The 27,404-nt window shown below is 45.1% G+C and overlaps 1 protein-coding gene across 5 annotated transcripts in view; it reads right to left on the bottom strand.

Moving 5' to 3' along the window:
• The window catches only part of SH2D6 (SH2 domain containing 6), a 143,011-nt gene that overhangs the window by 72,919 nt on the left and 42,688 nt on the right, over positions 1–27,404 (bottom strand). For 4 of the 5 annotated variants that reach the window (XM_073588561.1, XM_073588562.1, XM_073588563.1 and 1 more), the window contains exons 2-6: positions 18,368–18,393; positions 18,244–18,278; positions 13,562–13,578; positions 13,360–13,462; positions 9,202–9,260 (exon numbers count right to left, since the gene is read on the bottom strand). In XM_073588561.1, coding sequence (XP_073444662.1) covers positions 9,202–9,260; positions 13,360–13,462; positions 13,562–13,578; positions 18,244–18,278; positions 18,368–18,393 — 240 coding nt within the window. The remainder of the gene's footprint in view (positions 1–9,201; positions 9,261–13,359; positions 13,463–13,561; positions 13,579–18,243; positions 18,279–18,367; positions 18,394–27,404) is intronic. The other variant, XM_073588565.1, reaches the window with a different exon arrangement.

Raw genomic sequence — 27,404 nt, 5'->3', positions numbered from 1 at the left:
GCCCACTTCCAGCCTCAGAAGATGTGCAGAGAGAAGTGACACTAGGAAAGTAGCGTTAGGTCCCTTGAGAGAGATGACCATGAGGAACGTAAATTGGAGAGTTGAAGGTGAATAAATCAAGTTCCCACAAAGACTGCACTAGGGAAATCAGAGAAAGGTTTCACTGTTCCTCCCTGCATGAACTCAGAAAGGCTCAAAATGTGTGACCGCCCTTGGCCTTTGGTGAAAGCCCAGTTATACACTGAAGTGAATGGTCTACAGCTGGAGGATAATCCCAAGAAAAAAGGATTATTGAACACTGTAGAGATAAATCAGGAGGCAAGAAAATATACGGGGTCTATGCCAGAGGTTCAGCCGCAGTAGACAAGTCTTTGCAAGACCTTTCTCCAGGTTCACCCATTGATTATATTATTTATGATGGAACCAATTTAGGATATATTTCACTAGTGATGCCATATGTTACAGTGAAATGTCCAGTAATCCTTTGTTCCCTGTTGCCCCTGGGTTGAATCAGGTATTTATAACAGTCTTGGTTTAGATTTGGGCCACACAAAGTTTATGTACCAGCATTTTAACTTCAAGAAGAAATACCTGAGCATATGGATTGGTGGGTGATGCTTGCATTAAATATAGGACCCTTGGAAGGAAAATCATTTTCAGTGAGTAGATTCTTGCAAACCATGGACAAGTGGATAAGACTGAGTTTATACTTTGTATTAAAGGAGCAGAACCGCCAGCGAAGCCACTTCAGGATAAAGACCACTGGCTTTTTTTCCAAAAGCGGCTTCGCCTAGGAATACCACAACGGGTCTGTCGACGTCTTAAAGACGTTGTATGCACATACCAAACAGATCGTTGTGGTCTGCAGAGATCTGAGTATCCAGGCAAGTAATATCCTGAGAGGCCCATTTAAAAGAGAAGGTATTTTGCAGGCGATACATTTTTGGACTGCAAAGGTTGATTATTCTGAACCTCAGATATGAGTGTTTATTTTATAGTTGCTAAGATCTCCAAAATTCTGGAATTCTGACAGGGAAACTTATTTCTGGGTTAGAAGAATATATAAATTTTCTGTAATTCTTAAATTTGGTATCAATGTTTCCTTTTTTTCCCCAAATCTTTATTAGTATAAATAGCTGTATATCATCCCTTTTAGAGGAGGTTTTCCATCCAACATTTCTTACTTATCCAGGTAAAGGGATTATCCAGGACTATTTATTTTTTTTATTATGGGCCTTTGAACTAACAGGTAGGTAGTTAACTACCTGCCTGTTGTGCCCGCCACCAGGGCATTACTGCCTTTATGGGGCCCAGTGAACAACAGAAGTACAGAGAGGGGGGCCCGGACCCCTCTTGTGCTTCTCCTCACCATGCCCCAGGGTGTAATAAAGTGTGTGCGCACACATAGGTGTTGGGAGCTTTCCCAAAGCTCCATAGTGGTCAAACCTGAACAGCTGCGTAGCTCCAGCTCTTTCTACATTTTCTGGATGTCTTGTGACGGCGCGCTTGCGATGATGTCATCGTGTACGTGCCAGCATGTACACGATGTACTGGCCGTTGCCTGGACATCAGAAGCAGAGCTGCACCTGCAGGGGGTTGTTAGTTTTTTTTCTTCATAAAATGAATTAAATGGGTGAGGGGAGAGAGAAGGACTTCAAATGATGAAGTGAGTCGGAAGGGTGTCTGCAAAATATGAAGTGGGGGGGGACTGCAAATGATGAAGTAAAGGGGGGACAGAGCAACCACCATCACAATGGAGGGCCGATTAAGCATGATTAGTACACAAGCATCGACCCTACTAATGAATATGGGACATGAATATCAGTGTTTCTTGCTGCATAAGGCATCTAGACAAAGGAAAAGTCTCTCTCATGACTCCCCCATACCCCAGAAATATCAGCTTGACGGAGCATTCCTGCAAATGATGAACTGAGGGTGGGGGACGGGGGACTGCCCTTGATGAATTGAGGGTGGAGAACAGGAGACAGCAAATGATGAAGTTAGGGTTGGGGACAGGGGGGCAGCAGTAGAATGGAAGGTGGGAGGGTGGGGAAGCACATGATAAATTGAAGGTGGGGGGTGGGGATAGCAAATGGTGAATTGACGATGGGGAGAACACATGATGACTTGGTGGGCTGAGGGAGAGCAAATAATGATGAATTTTGAGTCTAGGGGGAGTAAATGATGATGCATTGAGACTGGGGGTTGGGGACAATAAATGATTATTATTAATTTATATAGCACATTGATTCCATGGTGCTGTACATGAGAAGGGGTAACATACAAAGTACAGATATCACTTACAGTAAACAAACAATCACAGACTGATATAGAGGGGAGAGAGGACCTACATTCTACAGGATGGTGGGGAAGGAGACAGTAGGTTGGGGGTTTGCATCAGCTCCAGTATTGGTGAGGAGACAGCAGGGTGTTGTGAATTCACTTTCTGGCCTGCCTCTGGTTGCTAGTGAAGGTAGTGGAGCTGGTTGTATTGACAGAGGAGTTGCGAGTTCTCTTTCCGGGCTCCCTCTGGTGGTTACAGGAGGTAATGGAGCTGATCTAATTGACAGAGACCTGCCACCTGATAATGAGGACGACGATTGGACATCTGGAGTCTCTGACTGGATTTAAGACAGCCGACTCCCTCTATCCCTGCTGGTGATTTTTCCTGCCTCCTGAGGTCTTAGTTTTCAGTTCAGTCCCTGCATGCTCAAGCTAAGTTTTCTTTGCTATTGTTCACATTTGATCTGGTTTTGTCTATTCAGTTTTGTGTGGTCAGCCAGCCCCGGCTGGGGCTGTGCTGAATTTCCATCCTTATGTTACTGTTTGTGCCAGATTGTTTTTTGTCCCTTATTAGATTGGCCTCTTTTTGCTCTGCTTTCAGAATATGCCAGAGTGCTGATATAGTGGGAGAAGTCGTTTGCTCAGCCTATTTTCCTACCTGTGTTTGTGTTTTCATCTTGTCTCACCGACAAGATATGTTTGGGGGCTGTCTATTCCTTTGGGGTCTGCTCTGGGGCAGTTTAGATTTCCCCTTTTCTTGCTTTAGGCTTATTTAGTTCTCCAGCTGTTTCGAGGAGTCTAGAATCATCGTAGGCACGCTCCACAGCTACTGCTAGTTGTGTGGATAGGATCAGGGGTCTGCAATCCGCTTAGTTACCCTCCTCTCTGGTTTTCTGTAGCTTAGCTTGGTCTTGTTTTCCTCCTCGGTGACCCAATCATAACAGCAGGGATCACTGCAGGCTGTAAGCTTTCCTGAAGACATGGGTTTTCAGGTTCTGTCTGAAGGATCCGATTGTGGTTGATAGTTGGACGTGTTGGGGCAAAGAATTCCAGAGGATGGGGGCTATTCGGTCTTGGAGTCGGTTGTGTGAGGAGCGAATAAGTGTGGAGGAGAGAAGGAGGTCTTGAGAGGACCGGAGATTACGTGAGGGAAGGTATCGGGAGATTAGATCAGAGACATATGGGGGAGACAGGTTATAGATGGCTTTGTAGGTCAGTATTAGTCATTTGAATTGGATACGATGAGGGAATGGGAGCCAGTGAAGAGATTTGCTGAGGGGAGAAGCGGAGGAGTACCGAGGAGAGAGATGAATTAAGGATGGACTGGAGAGGTGCGAGGGTGTTAGCAGGGAGGCCACAGAAAAGGATGTTGCAATAGTCGAGGCGGGAGATGATGAGGACATGTACAAGCATTTTAGTAGAATGAGGGTTGAGGAAGGGACGGATTCTGGAAATATTTTTGAGCTGGAGGCGACAGGAGGTGGAGAGAGCTTGGATGTGCGGTTTGAAGGACAGGGCAGAGTCAAGGGTTACTCCGAGGCAACGGACCTCTGGTACGGGGGAAAGTGTGATGTCATCAGCTGTTATAGATAAGTTGGGTAAGGAAGATCTGTGTGAGATGGGGGAAAGATGATCAGTTCAGATTTGTCTACAATGAGTTTGAGGAAGCGAGAGGAGAAGAAGGAGGATATGGTTGATAGACACTCCGGGATTCTGGACAGCAGAGAGGTAGATCTGAGTATCATCGGCATAAAGGTGGTACTGGAATCCATGGGACTTTATGAGTTGCGCCAGGCCAAGTGTATATATAGAGAAGAGTAGGGGGTCCTAGAACAGAGCCTTGGGGGGCTCCAAAAGAGAGAGGGTGGGATGAGGAGGTAGTGTGGGAGATGCTGAATGTGCGGTTGGAAAGGTATGAGGAGATCCAGGATAGGGCGAGGTCTTTGATGCCAAAGGAGGAGAGGATTTGTAGTAGGAGGCAGTGGTCAACTGTGTCAAAGCAGAGGACAGGTCTAGAAGGAGGAGTATAGAGTATTGTCCGTTAGCTTTGGCTGTAAGTAGGTCGTTGGTAATTTTGGTCAGGGCTGTCTCAGTAGAATGATGGGGACGGAAACCAGATTGTAGATTGTCAAAGAGCAAGTTAGATGAGAGGTGGGAGAAAAGGTCAGCGTGGACATGCTGTTCCAGTTTAGAAGCGAATGGGAGCAGCGATATTGGGCGATAGCTGGACATGGCTGTTGGTCGAGAGTTGGCTTGGCTAAGGATAGGCGTGATTGTGGCATGTTTGAAAGCAGAAGGGAAGGTACCGGAAGTGATAGGTTGAAGAGGTGGGTTAGGGATAGGATAAGAGTGGTGGCGAGGTGGGGGAGGAGGTGGGATGGGATGGGGTCGAGGGCACAAGTGGTGAGGTGTGATTTGGAGAGAAGATGAGCAAGCTCCCCTTCAGTGATGTTGGATAAGGAGGTTATGGGGTTGGTCTGGCATACAAAGGGGTTGTAGTGGTTGAATAATAAAGACTTGCTGTGTTTGGTCTATCTTGTTTTTGAAGTGCCCGGCAAAGTCCTCAGCAGAGATTAAGGAAGTTGGAGGGGGCAGTGGAGGGCGGAAGAGGGAGTTAAAAGTATAGAACAACTGTTTGGGGTTGTAGGATAAGGAAGATACAAGGGATGTAAAGTAGACCCGTTTAGCAGAAGTGAGAGCTGATCTGAATGCAAGTGTTGCTTGTTTGAGTGCAGTGAAGTCGTCTTGGGAATGCGTTTTCATCCAGCGCCATTCAGCAATTCTGGATGTTTACAGAAGCTTTTTAGTGGTGCTATTGTGCCAGGGTTGTCTATTGATTCGTCGCATTCTGCTATGCATGACAGGGGCGACTGAGTTGATGGCTGATGCAAGAGTGGCATTGTAGAAACTAGTGGCAGTGTCTGTGCCGTGGAGTGAAGATATGGAGGACAGTGGTAGGATAGAGTCAGAGAGTATGTGAGTGTATAGATGTGCAAGGTTTCTGCGGGGGTGTGCATGTTGCTGACATGGGTGACAGGTGAGGAGGACAGTGATGAGAAAGTGAGTAGATGGTGGTCAGCTAGAGGGAGAGGGGAGGTTGTGAAGTTAGATAGGGAGCAGAGACGGGTGAAGACCAGGTCTAATGTATGTCCGTCTGTGTGGGTGGCTGAGAAGGACCACTGAGTAAGTCCAAAAGATGAAGTGAGCGACAGGAGGTTTGAGGCTGCTGACTGGTGGGTGTCAATGGGGATGTTGAAGTCACCCATGATGATGGTGGGAATGTCAGCAGAGAGAAAGTGAAGGAGCCAGGTAGAGAATTGGTCAATGAAGGCAGTGGTTGGGCCTGGAGGTTGGTATAGGACAGCCACTTGGAGGTTGTAGGGAGAGTAGATGGGACAGAGTGGACTTCAAAAGAGGGGAGGACAAGGGAGGGAAGAGATGGGATTGGGTTGAAGGTGCAATTGGAAGAAAGGAGAAGGCCCACTCCTCCACCATGATTGTTGCCGGGGCGAGGAGTGTTGGTGAAGTGGAGGCCGCCATAGCATAGCGCAGCAGGGGAGGCGGTGTCAGAGGGTGTCAGCCATGTTTCAGTGAGGCCAAGGAAGGAAAAATTGCGGGAGGTAAAGAGGTCGTGAATCACATGGAGTTTATTGCAGATGGAGCGGGCATTCCAGAGTGATCCAGTGAGAGGGAGCTGAGTGGTGGGCGTCAAGGGCACGTATTTGAGGTGGGAAAGTTTTCTGGTGTTTGTGTTGGTTTGGGAACGATAGAAGGGGGTAATAATCCCTCATGAAGATGAACTGAGGGTGGGGGATAACAAATGATGATGAATTGGGGGTTCGGGGCAGCAAATAATGATAAGTTGAGGGTGGGGTAGTGTAAATGAGGTATTGAATGTGGGGGGAGAGAAGTTGATAATGAATAGAGGGTAGGGGTGGGAGAGAGAGAAGACATGACTTAATGAATTGAGGCAGAAGGGGCATGTAGATATAATGAATTGAAGAGCGGAAGGTGCATAGTGTGGGACAATGAGGAGGAAATGACGTATAGGTGCTAATTAATTTATATATATATATAGAATAAATATATATATATATATATATATATATATATATATATATATTAGGTGGGGAAAGTGGCTATGTATAGCTAGTGGGGGCACAGTGGTGGATTACAATTTATATTTGGAATGGTGGGCTGCATAATAACTAATTACATATTAATGATGGGTGCACGTCTGGATTCAGCTGTGTAGTGTAGAAAAAAAAAGGAAAAAGTGGTGAATGCCCTCTGGAAACATGCTTTACATAACTATGTGTTATGTTATGCAGAGACGAGTCCTGGCTGGAAGAAGTGCTGGCGGTCTGCGCTGGACGAAAAAGAAAAGCAAAGATGAAGGACTTCAATTAGAGACGTCAGCGGTGAATCAGTATGTTCCCTGTACACTTACACTATATACTGTATACTATGTACAGAGCTCCACTGTATAATGTCACTCGTGATTACTTTATTACCTGCACACTGACACGATACTCTGTATATTAATATACAGAGCTCCTGTGTATAATGTCACTGGTGACCACTAGATTACCTGTACACTGACAGTATATACAAGGCTCCTGTGTATAATGTCACTGGTGATCACTGTATTACTTGTATACTATACTCTATATACAGAGCTCCTGTGTATAATGTCACTGTATACTGACACTATATACAGAGCTCTTGTGTATAATGTCACTGGTAATCACTGTATTACCTGTACAATGACACTATACACAGAGTTCCTGTATATAATGGGAGTTAGTATTGTGTTATTTTTTTATAAATGATGAGTATTGTAGTATTGGGTCACTATGTGGTGGTAATATGTGATCTGGTCATGGTGTGGCGGTATTTGTTCCTTGTAAGTGGTATTATTCGGTGACTATGTATTGGTAATATGTGAAGTGGTCATGGTGTGGCAGTATTTGTTCATTGTATGTGGTATTATTCAGTCGCTATGTGGTGGTAATAGGAGGTCTGGTCATGGTATAGTGGTATTTGTCCCTTGTATGTGGTATTATTCGATTACTATGTGATGGTAATATGTGGTCCAGTCATGGTGTGGCAGTATTTGTTCCTTGTATATGGTATTATTTATTCGGTCACTATTGGGTGGTAAGATGTGGTCTTGTCATGCTGTGGTGGTATTTGTTCCTTGTATGTGATATTATTTGGTCACTATCTGGTGGTAATGTGTTCTGGTCATGGTGTGATGGTATTTGTCCCTTGTATGTGGTATTAATGGTCATTTCAAAAAATATATGTGACACGTGCCCTTAAAGAAAAATAAATAAAAATATACCTAAAAAGAGTATTGGATATTTTATGACATTTTAATAGGGTAGAGTAGACTAGGGCCTGCCCGATAAGGCTCCCTTGTTGTGGTGGTGGCTTGAAAAATCCTTTGGCCAAAACAAAAGCTGATGGTTATGTATGTGATATGGTGCTTGATGGGAACTGTTAATGTGTGATTGGTGAGAATATGGAGTTTTTCCAAGAGTGGGCGGTGGCACTGTGGAATGTTCGAGGGGTGGAAGAGGAGCTGGGGTGGAGCCTGGGTGGAGTCTAAAGGGTGCCCTAAATTTTTTTCCAGTATGGGGCTTTGAAATTCCTAGTGGCAGCCCTTCCTGCCATCAATCTTTGCTGGAAAAGAGTGTTCACAGACCGTTCATGATGTTGATTCTGTGGCTTCCGCTGACATCATGTCGACAGAGCGGTGGCTTCTCTTCCGCTCTGCTCTGTTGCTGAGGTATGACTGCTGACATCATGCTGATAGGCAGAGGGGAGCCCGCTGTCAATCAACATGACGTCGGCAGTCACGCCCTTCCGTCATAGAAAAGTTGAAGAGTTGCTCTGTTAATGTGGAGCAGGTAAATCACTGACACGTGCGGTTGGTTACCACTCTGGGCCGGTGCCAGGTCATTATAGGCAGGTAGTTGACTTTGTTAGCAACTACCTGCCTATTAGTTTTTAGGCACATAGCATAGAAAATATAGTCCTGGACAACCCCCTTAATATTCCATAAAAGTCTGATTAAGAATTTTCTCCTCTGGGACCCCGAACTGTGTGAAATATGGAGGTGCCCAGTCTCCATTAGCACCAGATAAGGAGACTTGCCTGTCTGTTCATTTTCCTTTAAAGACTATGGAAGGTATGAACACAACCTTACTAAATCTGTGTATGTATATCTTGCATAAGGAAAGATACATGTCGTGTACTGCGCTCCAGCATATATCATCTTAATATAAATAATGCATCATTCTCCGGAGCCGGACATATACGGTATATGAAAAAGAAGAAAAAAAATCGAGATGTCTTGTTTACAGTGCGCACTCAAACTAGGACACCTTGTGGCGGTATAAAGGATTAACAACATGCATCCAGCACCTCTGAGCTTGAAGCACGTCTGTGCAAGATGCAGAGCATTTTCCAATACTAGTAAATGCATTTATGCACGGTAGAAAAGTGCTTTGTATTGGATCATTGACACCATCTACAGAGAATGACACAAATTGGAAGAGCGCCCTTTTTGAACTGTGCACCTTGTCTACACATAGGTTTCCATGGGCAGATGCAAAATGGTTAGGTCTGGGTCCTGGTCTGCCCCCATCCATTTTGAAGTCTTCTGACATGTAGAGAAGTGAACTACAAGAGTTCTATAGGGTTCACCTTGTCGTGGTGGGATGGCTTGTACGATCATTTGATCAAAATAGTGTCAGTCAAGTATGCTCCGTTATTTACACTTATTATTTTAATTTATTTACTGCAGAGTATTTGTTCATTTTGTTTTTATCCAAGGTTGTGTAATAAAGATGAGTAAAAAAAAAAGAAAAAAAGATATCGCCGGTCTGGAATTGGTGTTATAACACATACCTGCTGAATCCTGTCTGGCACAGGAGGTTTTTGAGGAGGAAGAACAGCGGCAGAGTGACCTATGTGGAAAATATATATTATATTATGCAAAATTATATTATATATACATTATATTGTGCACACTAATAAAAAGGTAACTACTGTATGACCCCTGTAAGGCAGCGACTTTCATGTCCGTGCGGCAATGAGGCAACGACCTAAGAAAGTACAACTTAAATGTCTCTATTTTCAAACTCACAAAATAAATCCAGAACTTTTATCCCCTGGCTCGCAGCGGGAGCATCTGTATCAGTCCATTGCTGTGGGTGACTGCACCACTGTATCACCTCGTGGGTGCGTCAGTAGCTTTGCCTACTCTGGCCTGAGTTCAATCTCACACAGACCTGTTCTGCATAGAGCCGCCTGCTCTGCTGCTTCTAAATAAACCACTGACATACCCAAACCTCAAATGAAAGTTTAAATGGGTTTTGTGGACATGTGCCACTCCCAAGACATGGAGTGGAGGGAGAGATCCGTTCCACTACCAATCCTACAAATCTCTCCAAAAATAAAAGCCCATGTCAGGTTTTCTTAAATCTGACTTGGTCAAATAGTTTGACCAAATCCATTCTGTCTTATGTTGCATTGTAACTATAGGCCTGGCTGAAATTACAATGCTCTCCAGCAGGTTCAGTATGCCTCTATGCACATTCTGGGGGACACATAACGACCCTCGTATATATTTCCCCTCACAACCCACATTTTCTCTAGCCACTGTGGAATGTCAGCTCACTTAGCTGCTCCCCGAGGTAGACACAGGAACATGTTTGGTTAAAATATCTGGGTGGTTTATTGCTTCATAACCCATAAAGCCCAAACTAGTAACAGAAAAGAGCCTTTCTGGCTCAAATGAAAATAGAAAGTTCATATAAAGTCACTACCAGTATGGCTCCCGACCTTCTGGGACAACACATATGGCAGCTCTTTCAGGAGCTTCAGTCTGGAGGCTTCCTTCCTCCAAAACAACACAGACAGAAAAAAAAAAAACGTCTGGACATTTAACTCCCTCCAGCTACACCCTGAAAGTGGAGATATGGTGGATAGGCGACTTGATTGCGCTCAGCACTTATGCCGGAGGAAAATTTATGGCTTTCACATCACACAGGATAGCAACCTTTGCTACACATATCTCCCCTCACATACGGCGCCAGTGACCTTCAGACACCAAGCAGGGAATTCGGGAGAGGGCATCTGCGTTCCCTGTCTATGTTCTATGAGGAATCTGAAAGCTGGAGGCTTAAGAACCACTTAGTCACCTGGGTATTCTTACCCTTTTTCTCCCTTAACCATCTCAGAGGGTCATGATCTGACACAAGTTTGAACCTCCGGCATAGTAGATTATACTTCAGTGTATCCACGGCCCATTTTATGGCGAGACTCTCCTTCTCGATGATGACGTAGTTCTTCTCACATGACGAGAGCTTCCGGCTCAAATAGAGGATGGGATGTTCTTCTCCATTTATTTCTTTAGACAGTACGGCTCCAAAGTCGACTTCTGATGCATCCATCTGGACCACAAACTATTTGCTGAAGTCTGGCGCGTCCAAAACTAGATGTTTACACACAGCCAGCATCAGCTCCTGGAACGCCAACTCTGTGTCATCAGTCCATTTAACTATTGTCGATCTGGTGCCTTTAAGAAGATCTGTCAATGGTGCAGCGATTATGGCGAAACTTGGAATGAATCGCAGCTAATACCACACAGTTCCAAGAAACGCCCTCACTTCCTTCTTGGAAAGCAGTTGCGGTCACTCTTGGGTCGCCTCAATCTTATTACTTTGCGGCTTAATTTCGCCCCTCCCGACGACATAGCCTAGGTACTTGGCCTCTTCCTTCCCTATGGCACACTTTTTCGGATTTATGGTTAACCCTGCATTTCTTAAAGCATCCAGAACCGCCTCTACCTTTGGCATATGATCAGAAAGACCACAATGTCATAAAGGTAATCAGCGGCATACTTTTTATGCGGAGCCAGGATCTGATCCATCACCCTCTGAAAGGTTGCCAGGGCCCCCTGCAGACTGGAGGGCATTCTGTTGCATTGAAAACACTCATCAAGCGTCGAGAAGGCCGTCTTCTCCTTGGCACTCTGGGACATGAGGATCTGCCAATAACCCTTCGTCAGGCTGAGGGTTGTAATGTAGCTCGTGTGACCAAGTCTCTCAACAAGTTCATCCACAGGAGGCATTGGGTGCACATCAAATCTTGAGACTTCATTCACCTTGCAGTATTTGTTACAGAACCGCCATTCACTTTCGGGCTTTGGCACAAGGACGACTAGACTCAACCACCCACTTTTCGACTCCTCTATCATCCCGAGAGCTAGCATTCTCTTCACCTCATTTGAAAACACCTCCCCATGTTCTTCCGGCGTTCTGTAGGGCTTGAGGTTCACCCTAACATGCTTCTGTTTGAAGATTGAAGATTGTCATTGTCATTGAAGATTTGAAGATTGTCATGTGATGTGATTCCATTTGTCATGTCATATGATTCTATGATTCTATGGAGGAGCCCTCACGGATGTTGACCATACAGGAGCTCAAATGGTGAGAAGCCAGTAGAGGCTTGGGGAACTTCCCTGATGGAGAAAAGCAGAAACAGAAGCAGGTAGTCCCAGTCTCGACCGTCCTTCTCTATGACCTTTTTGAGCATCGCTTTCAAGGTTTTATTGAAGCGTTCTACTAGGCCGTTGGTCTGCGGATGGTAAACTGAGGTTCGTAGCTGGGCAATCTGCAGTACCCTACACAGTTCTTTCATTACTTTGCTCATGAGGGGGGTTCCCTGCTTTGTCAAAATGTCCTTCGGTAGGCCCGTCCTAGCAAAAATATGGACAAGTTCCCGGGCGAAACTATTAGCTGAAGAGTTCCTTAGGGGTATTGATTCAGGGCACCGGGTCGCATAGTCCACAACCACTAGGATATATTGGTGCCCTTGTGCAGACTTAACAAGAGGACCTACTAGGGCCATGGAAATTCGCTCGAATGGGAACTCTATTACAGGTAACAGGACTAGGAGATGTCGGAAGTGAGAAGAGGGAGCGGTTATCTGGCAGGTGGGGCAGGACCTACAATAATTCACGATCTCTCGGTAACATCCCAGCCAATAGAAGCTCTGTAATATTCTCTCCTGAGTCTTCTCTATCCCCAGATGTCCCCCAAAACATGTGAATGGGCCATGCCTAAAACCCTCCGCCGGTAGGGTCCTGGAGCCAACAGCTGGTCAACTAACTCACCTCCCCTCAATGTAATCACTTGATACAATTCACCATTGACTGCAAAGTGTGGATACCTGGTGTCAGCCCCGGGCTCTTGAGCAACCCCATCAATCACAGACACATTTTCAAAGGCCCCTTTTAGGGGCCTGCATTTGAGCAGTCGCCAAATTTTTCATCACCAGCTAGGACACACACAAGGGGAACTCCTCCACCTCCGACGGGAATTCATCAGGGTTGCGCTGTCTTCTGCCTGAGTCACTTGGCACCCCTGCCTTTCCCCACAAGTCCCAGAACAGGCTAAAGTCCCACCCAATTATAACAGGGTGTAGTAAGTCTCTGACTACCCCGACCTCATAGGACCATGGCTCGTTTATATGCACAACCAGCTCTTCCATTTGTCATGTCAACAGGGGGATCAGGTGGCGTTTCCATGCCAGAGGTAGGATGGAGACCTCCACCAGCCGTAATATAATCATAGCCCTGTCTGTTAACATGCATGTATGAAAGTGTCTGTATAGTGGGAGCCACATGCCCCAATACCAGGGCGGTGGACTCCTCAATACCAGGGCGGTGGACTCCTCAATACCAGGGCGGTGGACTCCTCAATACCAGGGCGGTGGACTCCTCAATACCAGGGCGGTGGACTCCTCAATACCAGGGCGGTGGACTCCTCAATACCAGGGCGGTGGACTCCTCAATACCAGGGCGGTGGACTCCCCAATATCAGGGCGGTGGACTCCCCAATACCAGGGCGGTGGACTCCCCAATACCAGGGCGGTGGACTCCCCAATACCAGGGCGGTGGACTCCCCAATACCAGGGCGGTGGACTCCCCAATACCAGTACCGCTGACTTCTGTATACCAGTACCACTAACATCTAAATACCAGTACCACTGACTTCAGACCTAAATATGTGCTGTGATTCTCCTGTGCAGTCCGGAGACATGGCAAGGAACGACACTGTCGATCACACGGTGGGACCTCGTACAAGTCGTCTTCCTCTTCTTCCTAATATAAAAAAAAAAAATATAATCACAAAACTGTGACAGTGGCACATCCAGGAAAAAAAAAAAATCTATATAGGATGGATAACACAAGGGCACTTACCTCTACCAAGTCATTCTCTGCAAAAATTACGGAGAACACAAGTTATTATAGAATGACTAACGATTTCACAACGAGACAAGATACTGAGTCCCAATGTTATGCCATTCGTCCACGACCATCACCTCATGTTGCAGCGTGATAATGCATGGCCCCATGTTGCAAGGATCCGTACACAATTCCTGGAAGCTGAAAACGTCCCAGTTCTTGCATGGCCAGCATAGTCTCCCCACATGTCACCCAATGACCCGATCATTGCCTACTGCTACCTGAACCAAGCTCCCCTTGTGATACCCATATAATAATAATAATTATATATATATATATATATATATATATATAATCCGTTGCATAGCATAGCCAACAATCTGATCACCACTATGCGAAGATGTGTTGCACTGTGTGAGGCAAATGGTGGTCACACCAGATACAGACAGTTTTCTTACCAGCCCTCTGGACCCCCTCAATCCTGTTAAATTAATCTGAGAACAGCATAATATAGAGCAAGAGAGCATGAATACAGTGATGTGTCACTTACTAGTCTGGGTGTAATAGTTTCGATACAATCAGTGTTTTGTCATCAGGAGATTATCACTGCCTGATTAGTTCACATATGCACAGAAGTCCAGCTAATCAGTGTAACCCCACCCCCACCAATGATTGGCAGCTTTCTGTCTATGCACAGTGTACAAAAGAAGCAGCCAAACAGGGGTGTGGGTGGGGTTATACACAGCTCAGCATTCTGACTACTGCTACATATACAGCAGAGAAAGCAGGGATTCTATCAAAACTGCACCAAGCAGCCCAGTAATTGATACATCGTTAGAATCAGGGTCTCTTGCCCTATACTACGCTGCTCTCAGATTATAATAGCAAAACACCAGCTGACAGATACACTTTAATATATTTTTCTACATAAAGTATTTATTAAAGTTGCACATTTTTAATCTAGCCTTTAATAAAAAATGTCTGTAGCCAATTCCTCCACTGTTACTTGTCACGCTCGCGCCTTGGCTGAATGGCGCGAGCCGGGGGTTTGTGGCCCCACTGTGCCACAAACCAGACTACCCTGGAAGGGGCGTGACTACGACAGCTACCTCGGTCTTCACTGGAGCCTCTGATGGTGAGGTCAGGCTTGTGCGGCAGGTAGCTGTCGGGTACCACTCCAGGGTGGTGTCTGGCTGTGGCTGCTGATCCCACTCGGGGACAAGTCACTTGGACAGGTGCTATAGACTGGCAGGCAGGTAGACACGACAGGCATGGCTGAGACACTGGGCAAGCAGGCGTGGCTTGGAGACACTAGGCAAGCGGGCACGGCTTGGAGACACTGGGCAAGCGGGCACGGCTTGGAGACACTGGGCAAGCGGGCACGGCTTGGAGACACTGGGCAAGCGGGCACGGCTTGGAGACACTGGGCAAGCGGGCATGGCTTGGAAACACTGGGCACGGCTTGGAGACACTGGGCAAGCGGGCACGGCTTGGAGACACTGGGCAAGCAGGAGTGGAATATGAGAGACAGGTTTGGACCTGTTCACACAGGAGGTGCGGAGTAGGCTGGACTGCAAGGGAGCCGTGCAGGCAGAGAGGCTAGGGAGCCGTGCGAGCAGAGCGGCTAGGGAGCAGAGCCTCTGATAGGGAGGACACAAGGAAAGACACAGCAGAGAAGGAACCACAGACAAGGAGACTGACAGAGGTAAGACTGAGTTCAGACAGAGACACAGGGACAAAGACACAAGGACCAGGATATTCTGCCTCCTGGCAGGCAGACAGAGAAGTACTAAGCAAGGTACCAAGACACAGGAATACGCAATAAGAACCTTCAGAGAAGGCAAGACATAGGACAGGGCCTGGCTTGCTCAGCAGCAAGGAGCTAACTGAGTTTAGACATTGCTCAAGCAAAGGTCAGTGGGTGTGGCGAAACTAAATAGTCAAGGGCTCTAGGTGATTGGTAAGGGACATATTACACAGGTGCACCCTGACTGCATAAGAACCAGAGAGTTCAGGAGCCGCCCCTCTATACACACAGTCAGGAAACATGGAGAGCAAGCAGGAAAACAAGAGGCATAGCACATGGAGCTCAGGGCTGGCAACAGACAGAGTTCACAGCATGGCTTGAAGCAGAAAGTAAGTTGGTGTGCTGGGGATGGGAGGCCATGCAGTGATGCCAGCAGGGTTGTTACATTACTCAGGGTCCATGAGTATTTGTTGTAATATATATACTTATACAGTAATTGTTTAGTGTATGATATGATCGCAGTTTATGCCCCGTAAGGTTCTTGACTCTATCTATGGACATCTGTGATGTGATTGCACATGTACTGAAGAACCAGTACTGGACTCATCCATCAGCTGCCATAACATGTCCCCGAAGCTAGCTACTCACCGACAAGACCTCATTATAAGTAAAGAAAGGTATTACGACTCATGCAGTAAATATGCAAGATACAGTATGTCCAAGTCTTCCCTTAATCCAGGAGTAAAGTTAATTTCATTGTTTGCCTTTTCAAAATGTAAACAGCAGTGCGATTAATTAGGAATCCTTTTGAGTCTGCAGCTCCTATGCAGGCCTATGTGTTTCCATGGCAACTCTTTTTCTGCAGCCATAGGACCTTGCTTATCACCTGTCTGTAAGTAACAGTTTGTTGCCCATAGCAACCAATCAGAACTCGGCGTTCATTTAACCTGAGCAGTTCTAGAAATGAAAGCCGAGTCCTGATTAAACTCTGAGGAAAGACAGTAAGGGTATGTTCACACAGCGCGTATGTGATACAAATTCTAATGTGTGAAATTACCCTCAAACTGTTAGTCAAGTCATCTTCCATCTGGTAAAGGGAATCTGTCAAAAGGTTGTTGCTACCTCATCAGAAAGCAGCATGATGTAGGAAAAGAGACCCTGATTCCAGTGATGTGTCACTCAGTTCACTGGGTGCAGCAGTAGTGACACGATCACATTTTTCAGATGCAGCAGAGCTGAGAAAGCTTCCCCAGCCCACGCCTGAATATTTGTGAATTGTTAGGCTGAGTTCACACGTGGCGTTTTTTTCGCGTTTCCGCGGCGGTTTTAACCGCGCGATTTTGCCACGAAAACACGAAAAATAAGCATCCCATGCATTCCTATGGGATTCCGCAATGCTGTGCTAATGCTGCGGTTTTTACCGCGGCGGAATCGCTTTGTGGTAAAAACCGCAGCATGCTCATTAATTTGCGGAATCGCGGCGATCCCGCACCCATAGGAATGCATTGTTCCGCTTACTTCCCGCATGTGGCTGTGCACACCATGCGGAAAGTAAGCAGAACAATTGCGGATGGTACCCACGGTCCGGAGGAGAGGAGACTGTCCTCCGGGCTTTGGGTACCATATCCCTGTAAAAAATAGAATTTAAAATAAAAAATATTGTTATTCTTACCTTCCGGCGTCCCGCGCAGTCTTCCCGCCTCTCTCCACGCTTCCGGTCCTAGTAAGCCTTTGCGAAAATGCCCGCGATGGCGTCCGTTCTCGCGGGATCGCGAAGTCTTGCGGTCATTCGCGCGACGTCATCGCGAATGACCGCGAGACATCGCGATCCCGCGAGAACGGACGTCATCGCGGGCATTTTCGCAAAGGATTACTGGGAACACCTGCGCGGGACGTCGGAAGGTAAGAATAACACCATTTTTTTTATTTTTTTTTACATTCTATCTTTTACTACTGATGCCGCGTAGGCGGCCTCAATAGTAAAAAGCTGGTCACACTTGTCAAACACTATGTTTGACGAGCGTGACCAACCTGTCAATCAGTTCTCCAAGCGATGCTACAGATCGCTTGGAAAACACTAGCATTTTGCAAGCTAATTACGCTTGCAAAATGCTAGTTTTTCCGCGGGAATTTAAAATGCGATTTTCCCGCGGAATGGAATTCCGGAATTCTCGCGGTAATTTCCGCGAGAGTTCCGGTACGTGTGCACTTAGCCTTAAGAAAATATCACATGGATTCATAATTATTTTAAAAATATAAAATTGGAAAAATTGTGACGTGCATTTGTGTTCAGCCCCCTGTAGTCTGATAACCCTAAATTAAACTGAGTGATCAATCGCCTCCAGATGTCACATAATTGGTAAATTGAGTCCACCTGTGTGTAATGTATCCTCACTGTTCTGTGAAGGCCTCAGAGGTTTGGTTGAGAACATTAGGGTTCAAACATCATCATGATCACACCAGACAGGTAAAGGATAACGTTGTGGAGAAGAGTAAATGGATATGTTATAATAAAATTATTCCAAGCTCTGAACATCTCATGGAGCACTGATCAATCCTTCATCCAAAAATGAAAGGAGTATGTCAGTATTATTGCAGGATCAGGCAGCACAAAGGATTTTTTTGTAGTCTGTTACCATGGAGACAGATAACTTGCATAGGAAGATATGATTGATTTTTAACTAATATTTAGTTAAATATATTACTATTCATTCTAAATGCATAGGAACAATTGGTTACAAATGTGAACCAATTAAAGAGAAGCTCAACTTTTGGAGAAATCCCAAGCAAGGTTGATGAGAGCTGAAAGGACACAATGATTTGAAAGCACTGCAGCTTCTTCATTTGGCTACTTTCAAAGATCCATTTTTTGGAGCCCCACCTATCGGATATTTATGGCATTTCCAATTGATATAAAAACCTCTTTAAGTCACACTAGATTTTATGTTACCGTATTTGTAGAGAGGGCGAGGAGGTGCGACGGACCTGAAAGAAAAGCCATGTGCACATACATTACAGTACATAATGCCATAAAACCAATATACATGATAATTATAAAATATGCTTATACTTACTGCTTCCTATTGCTCCCGTACATGATCTGAAGGGAAAGGGATAAAAATATACTACTCAGATATTATGCAAAACAAAAAAAAAGAAGAAAAGATTTGTGTCCCACCCTTGACATCCCCGTTCAATATGGGAGTGGACATGGTGATAGTATCGCATGGTGGCTCTTCAGCTGAATGGATCAGTGTAACATGTGGAGCCTAAGTGAGTCCTTCTGCAGACACATGGGAAGGGAGCCCACCCTAATAAGTATGTGCTCTGGCATCCTTCCCAATAAGTATACGCTGTGGCATCCTTCCCAATATGTGCTCTGGCTTCCTTCGAAATAAGGAGGATGTGCTCTGGTCCGGCGCCTGCGCACTGCAGTACTTTACTCTGCCCTCAACAGGGCAGATAAAGTACGCCTGCGCAGGAACCGCCAGGGCTGTGGAGTCAGTAAGCAAAACCTGTGACTCCGTCTCCTCAATTTCCCTTACACCGACTCCAGGACTCCGACTCCCACATATATCGCTTATATTTAAGTGAAAAATTTATTGTAGTACAATGTGAACATCAGACATTTAATCATTTCTATGATCCAATAATCAAGATATTTAGAACATAATATCTATTTATTGGAATACAACTTTAGAACACAAAAAACTTTAATAAATTGTAAATATGTAATACACTATGTAATATCAATTACATATATACAGTACAGACCAAAAGTTTGGACACACCTTCTCATTCAAAGAGTTTTCTTTATTTCCTTGACTATGAAAAGTGTAGATTCACTCTGAAGGTATCAATACTACGAATTAACACAGGTGGAATTATATAATTAACAAAAAAGTGTGAAACAACTGAAAATATGTCTTATATTCTAGATTCTTCGCAGTAGCCACCTTTTGCTTTGATTACTGCTTTGCACACTCTTGGCATTCTCTTGATGAGCTTCAAATGGTAGTCACCAGAAATGGTCTTCCAACAGTCTTGAAGGAGTTCCCAGAGATGCTTAGCACTTGTTGGCCCTTTTGCCCTCACTCTGCGGTCCAGCTCACCCCAAACCATCTCGATTGGGTTCAGGTCTGGTGACTGTGCAGGCCAGGTCATCTGGCGTAGCACCCCATCACTCTCCTTCTTGGTCAAATAGCCCTTACACAGCCTGGAGGTGTGTTCGGGGTCATTGTCCTGTTGAAAAATAAATGATCGTCCAACTAAATGCAAACCGGATGGAATAGCATGCCGCTGCAAGATGCTGTGGTAGCCATGCTGTTTCAGTATGCCTTCAATTTTGAATAAATCCCCAACAGTGTCACCAGCAAAGCGCCCGCACACCATCACACCTCCTCCTCCATGCTTCACGGTGGGAACCAGGCATGTAGAGTCCATCCGTTCACCTTTTCTGCGTCGCACAAAGACACGGTGGTTGGAACCAAAGATCTCAAATGTGGACTCATCAGACCAAAGCACAGATTTCCACTGGTGTAATGTCCATTCCTTGTGTTCTTTAGCCCAAACAAGTCTCTTCTGCTTGTGGCCTGTCCTTAGCAGTGGTTTCCTAGCAGCTATTTTACCATGAAGGCCTGCTGCACAAAGTCTCCTCTTAACAGTTGTTGTAGAGATGTGTCTGCTGCTAGAACTCTGTGTGGCATTGACCTGGACTCTAATCTGAGCTGCTGTTAACCTGCGATTTCTGAGGCTGGTGACTCGGATGAACTTCTCCTCCGCAGCAAAGGTGACTCTTGGTCTTCCTTTCCTGGGGCGGTCCTCATGTGAGCCAGTTTCTTTGTAGCGCTTGATGGTTTTTGCCACTGCACTTGGGGACACTTTCAAAGTTTTCCCAATTTTTCAGACTGACTGACCTTCATTTCGTAAAGTAATGATGGCCACTCGTTTTTCTTTACTTAGCTGCTTTTTTCTTGCCATAATACAAATTCTAACAGTCTATTCAGTAGGACTATCAGTTGTGTATCCACCAGACTTCTGCACAACACAGCTGATGGTCCCAACCCCATTTATAAGGCAAGAAATCCCACTTATTAAACCTGACAGGGCACACCTGTGAAGTGAAAACCATTTCTGGTGACTACCTCTTGAAGCTCATCAAGAGAATGCCAAGAGTGTACAAAGCAGTTCTCAAAGCAGAAGGTGGCTACTTTGAAGAACCTAGAATATAAGACATACAGTATTTTCAGTTGTTTCACACTTTTTTGTTAATTATATAATTCCACATGTGTTAATTCATAGTTTTGATGCCTTCAGAGTGAATCTACAATACTCATAGTCATGAAAACCAGGGGAAGAGTCTTGAGGAGATCATTTGCATATTCCCAGTGCCTTCTGGGATAAGTGAAGAGTCTCCGCGAGCTCAACGATCACTGGGTTTTGGCCGTTGCAGCTGAAAAGAGGAAATCGGAAAACCAGGGGAAGAGTCTTGAGGAGATCATTTGCATATTCCCAGTGCCTTCTGGGATAAGTGAAGAGTCTCCGCGAGCTCAACGATCACTGGGTTTTGGCCGTTGCAGCTGAAAAGAGGAAATCGGAAAAACCGGGGCTCATCTTTCATCGTTTTTAAGAAATCTCAAGATGGAAGAGGCCAGGAGCCATTTGGTGAGCTGCATTTCTTGCTACATGTTCACAGATTTACCAGTGGAAAAGCCAAACTTCACATGCCACAAATGCAAGCTTGTGTCCCTGTTGGAGGAAAAGTTGCAAAATCTCGAAGAGAGGTTAGCTACGTTGAAGATCATTAAGGAAGGTGAAGAGTTCTTGGAAAGAGCAGAATTATCTCTTCATGTTACTGAAAGAGAAGAAATTCGAAGTGCACCTGAAGAAACAGAGGAATGGAGACGTGACCCAGAGAAGCAGGAGGATCAGGAGGCAGTCAGCACCCATACTGCTCAGAAACCAGTACCAGGCTCTCACGCAGGAAAACGATGAAGAAATACATCAGGATAAGACTTTGCCAACAAGCAGCAACCTTGTACGCCTTCAGAGTCCTCCTGGATGGAGAAAGAAAAATGTGAAGAAGAAACGGAGAGTGGTGGTCATGGGGGATTCCCTGTTGAGAGGAACTGAGGCCGCTATCTGCAGACCGGATATAACTTCAAGAGAAATGTGTTGTCTTCCAGGTGCAAAAATTAAAGATGTGTCTGACAGGATATCAGGACTCTTCAGACCTACAGATGACTACCCATTCCTGCTACTACATGTGGGGACAAATGACACCGCAAGAAACGACCTGGAAACCATCTGCAGAGACTTTGAAGACTTAGGCAAGAAAGTGAAAGAACTGGGAGCGCAGGTGGTCTTCTCTTCCATCCTCCCAGTGGATGGCCATGGAACAAGGAGGTGGAATAAGATTCTGCAGGTGAACAACTGGCTACGTCGATGGTGCCGTCAGCAACGATTTGGATTTCTGGATCACGGAGTGAACTACTTATACGAAGGACTACTTGCTAGAGATGGGGTGCACCTTACGAAGACTGGAAAGCAGGTATTTGGAAGTCGCCTTGCTACACTTGTAAGGAGAGCTTTAAACTAGAACAACATGGGAAGGGAAGCAAAAGACCAGAAAAAGCCATACACCTGACAAATGCTATTGAGAACTCTGCTATTAGAAGTGGAAAGGAAGAACAAAGACGAAAGAATCTAATTAATAAAAATATTGGAGAAAGAGAAACCAATCACAAACTAAAATGTTTCTATACTAATGCACAAAGCATGGGCAACAAACAAGGAGAATTGGAACTACTAACACAGGAAAAGAAATATGATGTCATTGGAATCACTGAAACTTGGTGGGACAATACACATGATTGGAATACAAGACTAGAAGGATACAACTTATTTGCAAGAAACAGACTTGATAAACGAGGAGGGGGTGTCGCATTGTATGTTAGAAACGCGTATATCTGCACAGAGATTGAAGCTTCAGAGACTGGGAGTTCTGTGGAAACTGTTTGGGTAAGAATACAAGGACAGAACAATGGAAAGGACACCATTGTAGGCATTTACTACAGGCCGCCTGTGCAAGCTGAAGATATGGATGAACTCTTTATGCATCAAATGGCCAAGTTCTCCAAAAAATATGACATAGTTGTCATGGGAGATTTCAACTATCCAGACATTTGTTGGGAATCTCTCTAAGGCAAAACTAACAGGTCAAGGAAATTCTTATCCTCTCTTGCTGACAACTTTATCTTCCAAAAGGTAAGGGAGAAAACAAGGGGAACTGCTACCTTGGATCTAATCCTTATAAACAGGGAGGAAATGGTTGAGGAGGTAAAAGTGGCTGGGACCCTAGGAGGTAGCGACCATGCTATTTTAGAATTTTGGATAACTAGAGGCGGAAGACCTGTGAAGACTCAGACGTCAAGGTTAGATTTCAGAAAGGCAGATTTTAAGGGATTCAGAAAGAGAATTGGAGGGATCCAATGGCTGGATATCCTTAAAGACAAAAATGTCCAGGAAGGATGGGAAATCTTGAAAAAATGAAATTCTCAAAGCACAGTTGTTAACAATTCCGAAAAGAGGGAAGAATAGGAAGCATTTAAGGAAACCAGGTTGGATGAACACAGAACTTAAGCACATGCTAAAAAGGAAGAAAAAAATGTTTATAAAATGGAAAGAGGGAGGCATATCTAAAGAAGAATATAATGCTGTCTGCAGAACCTGCAGGGCACAAATCAGATTATCTAAAGCTGAAAATGAATTGAGGCTTGCAAGAGATGTCAAAAGCAATAATAAAGGATTTTGGGGATATGTCAAAAGTAAAAGAAAAGTCAAAGATGCTATAGGATTTTTACAGGATGAAAATGATGAAATGGTAAGACAGGATGTTGAGAAGGCTGAACTTTTAAATTCCTATTTTGCATCTGTTTTCTCTCAGAAAGGAAATGTAACATCAACTGTTATTCACTGTCCTATTAAGGGAATAGAAGAATCCAGGATATCTATAAACAGAAAGATAGTGAGGAAACACTTAGCTAACCTAAATGAATTCAAGTCTCCAGGTCCAGATGAATTACACCCCAGAGTACTGAAGGAGATAGCAGAAGAAATTTTTGAACCCCTCGCTATAATCTTTGAAAATTCTTGGAGAACAGGAGAAGTGCCAGAAGACTGGAGAAGAGCAAATGTTGTTCCTATCTTCAAAAAGGGGAAGAAGGTGGACCCAGGTAACTATAGGCCGGTGAGTCTGACTTCTATACCAGGAAAGATCTTTGAACAAATTATTAAACAACATGTATGTCAATACCTGGATAAGAATGAAGTGATTAAACAGAGTCAGCATGGGTTTGTAACTAATAAGTCATGTCAGACTAACTTAATTTCCTTCTATGACGGTATCACTGATTGGGTGGATCAAGGAAATGCTGTAGATATAGTATATCTTGACTTCAGCAAAGCATTTGACAAAGTCTCTCATACAATCCTTATTGAAAAAATGATTAAGTATGGAATGGACAAGGCAACTGTTAGGTGGATTCATAACTGGCTTAGTGATCGGACCCAAAGAGTGGTCGTAAATGGCTGCACATCCAGTTGGAAGAATGTCTCAAGTGGGGTACCACAGGGCTCTGTCCTGGGCCCTGTATTGTTCAACATCTTTATCAACGATTTAGATGAAGGAATTGAGGGTAAACTGATTAAATTTGCTGATGACACAAAGCTAGGAGGGATAGCTAATACTAGAGAAGAGAGAGAGGATTCAAAAAGATTTAAATAAACTGGAGAAGTGGGCAGCAACTAAAAGAATGGTTTTTAACAGGGAGAAATGCAAAGTACTACATCTGGGCAATAAAAATGGAAAAAGCATATATAGAATGGGAGGAATAGGGCTAAGTGACAGCACATGTGAAAAAGACTTGGGTATACTAATAGATCACAGACTGAATATGAGTCAACAGTGTGATGCAGCAGCAAAAAAGGCAAATGCAATTCTAGGATGTATTAACAGAAGCATACAGTCTAGATCACGTGAAGTCATTATTTCCCTCTACTCCTCTTTGGTCAGACCTCATCTGGAATATTGTGTCCAGTTTTGGGCACCACATTTTAAAAAAGACATCAACAAACTGGAGCAAGTTCAGAAAAGAGCGACCAGAATGGTGACCGGTCTGCAAACCCTGTCTTATGAGGAAAGGTTGCAGGATTTGGGAATGTTTAGTTTGCAAAAGAGAAGACTGAGAGGAGACTTAATAGCTGTCTACAAATATCTAAAGGGCTGTCACATTGTAGAAGGATCAACTTTATTCTCATTTGCACAAGGAAAGACTAGAAACAATGGGATGAAACTGAATGGGAGGAGACACAGATTAGATATTAGAAAAAACTTTTTGACTGTTAGAGTGATCAATGAGTGGAACAGGCTGCCACGAGAAGTGGTGAGTTCTCCTTCAATGGAAGTCTTCAAACAGAGGCTGGTGATGATTTAGCGAATCCTGCTTTGAGCAGGGGGTTGGACCAGATGGCCCAGGAGGTCCCTTCCAACTCTACGATTCTATGATTCTATGAAAATAAAGAAAACTCTTTGAATGAGGTGTTTCAAAACTTTTGGTCAGTACTGTATGTATATATAACGCCTTATCGTGTCTGTCTGTAACCGAAATCGCGGGCCGCTGATTGGTCACGGCCGCCAGGCCGCAACCAATCAGCGACAGGCGCAGCTGTTTGTAACGGAAAGCTGCGCCGGCCGCGACCAGTCACCGGCAGGCGCAGGTCTTAATCTGTAAAAAAGAGAATTAAAATTAAAAAAAAGTTATTCTCACCTTCCAACGGCCTCCTGTCTTCTTTCCACGCGCCTGGCCTCGCGTTCCCAGTAATGCTTTGCGGCTTAGACCGCTGATGACGTCACTCTCGCAAGAGCGAGAAAGAAGACCGACATCACTCTCGCGAGAGAGAGAAAGAAGACCAATGTCATCAGCGGTCTAAGCCACAAAGCATTACTGGGAACGCGATGCCGGGCGCATTGGAGAGAGAAGGAAAATAGTCTGAGGGCTGCCGGAAGGTGAGTATGTTTGTGTTTTTGTTACCCATGGCCACCTTCCGACGGTCTCCAATGTCCTTTCCACGCTCCCGGCCTCGCGTTCCCAGTAATGCTTTGCGGCTTATACCGCTGATAATGTCACCCTCTCGTGAGAGTGACGTCATCGTGGGTCTAAGCCGCAAAGCATTACAGGAAACGCGAGGCCGGGAAGGTGAGAATAACTTTTTTATCTTTTAATATTTTTGTACAGGGTCGCGGCAGTAATTGGTCGCGGCTACAGGGCCGTGTTACTGATTGGTCGTGGACAGAGGGCCGCGACGCTAATTGGTCGCGGCTACACGGAAAGGGGGGTGAGGGGACCATGCATACCAGGATTGGGGGATGAGGGGACCATGCATACCAGGATTGGGGGATGAGGGGGACCATGCATACCAGGATTGGGGGTGAGGGGGACCATGCATACCAGGATTGGGGGTGAGGGGGACCATGCATACCAAGAAAGGGGGGTGAGGGGACCATGCATACCAAGAAAGGGGGGTGAGGGGACCATTCATATCAGGATTGGGGGTGAGGGGACCATGCATACCAGGATTGGGGGGTGAGAGGACCATGCATACCCCAAAAGGGGGGTAAGAGGACCATGCATACCAGGATTGGGGGGTGAGGGGACTATGCATACCAGGAAAGGGGGATGAGGATACCATGCATACCAGGATTGGGGGGTGAGGGGGACCATACATACCAGGAAAGGGGGGTGACCGTGAGCATACATACCAGGATTGGGGTGTGAGAGGACCATGCATACCGAGAAAGGGGGGTGAGGGGACCATGCATACCAGGATAGGGGTGTGAGGGGACCATGAATACCAGAATTGGGGGGTGAGAGGACCATGCATACCAGGAAAGAGGTGAGAGGACCATACATATCAGGATTGGGGGTGACAGAACCATACATATCAGGATTGGGGGGTGCATTATTATTAAATCTTCAAACATAAACTGCATATATATTCTAGAATACCCGATGCGTTAGAATCGGGCCACCATCTAAATATATATATATATATATATATATATATATATATACACACACACTATGACTTATCTCAGCTAAGACAAACCCTAGATAGATCCTCAGGCTACATTCCTACATTCACACCATGGGCGCAGCCAGGATCAAACTTAGGGGGGGTAGAACCTCATACTGCACACCTCAGCTGCTGCAGAACCTCATACTGCACACCCCTACACTTGAAAATACAGCCTGCACCTTAAGAAGATGTGGTGAATGCAGTCTATCAATTGATGTGTTACTGAAGACAAGCAATGCCTGTCCTGGGCGTCCTTTTGGGCAGCTATGAGGTGTACCTGACTGGTGCTAAAAAAAAAAAAAAAAGGAGTGTTAGTCTGTGTGCTACCCGGCTTTCATTCTTTTTGGTACAGATAAGATATGGATAGACAGATATGGATAAATGGATAGATAGAGCAGATTTCTAATCTGCTTTTGCCATTGAAAACATTATCTATGAGCTCAAAAACCTTTCAGGTGATGCGGTTTTTTAAAAAGCTGATCTGCTTTTGCAGCTGAAAAAGTATCCTCAAAAAATGTAGCCTTAGATCAGGAATAGAACAGTAATTTATAGGACATTTCATAACTTTCCCAAATTCCTGTGAAAAAATATTCAGCACATTCTGCATTGAACTACTGTACCCAATTTATTATATATTTTAGGAGTCGGAGTCGGTCCATTTTATACCGACTCCAACTCCACCAAAATGAGCTTCGACTCCACAGCCCTGGGAACCGCTGCAGAAGTAGGAAGGAGGACGTCATCTTATGAAGATGGGAGGCGCCGGACCGGACCACGACACCCATCGGACCACGACACCCATCGTTAAAGACCGGACACCCGGGTGAGTATAATTTAACTTGTTTTTCTTATCTTTCAGGTTACATTGGGGGCTTATCTACAGCATTACAGAATGCTGTAGATAAGCTCCTGATGGCGGTGGCCACATCTCAGAGCAAAAATGGGGTGACAGATTCCCTTTAACAGGAGAAAATG

The sequence above is a fragment of the Dendrobates tinctorius genome, unplaced genomic scaffold (assembly GCF_039654945.1).
Source record: "Dendrobates tinctorius isolate UK_male_01 unplaced genomic scaffold, ASM3965494v1 ptg000104l, whole genome shotgun sequence".
In the NCBI taxonomy this organism is placed as follows: Eukaryota; Metazoa; Chordata; class Amphibia; order Anura; family Dendrobatidae; genus Dendrobates; species Dendrobates tinctorius.
This window is presented reverse-complemented; position numbering and strand designations above follow the sequence as displayed.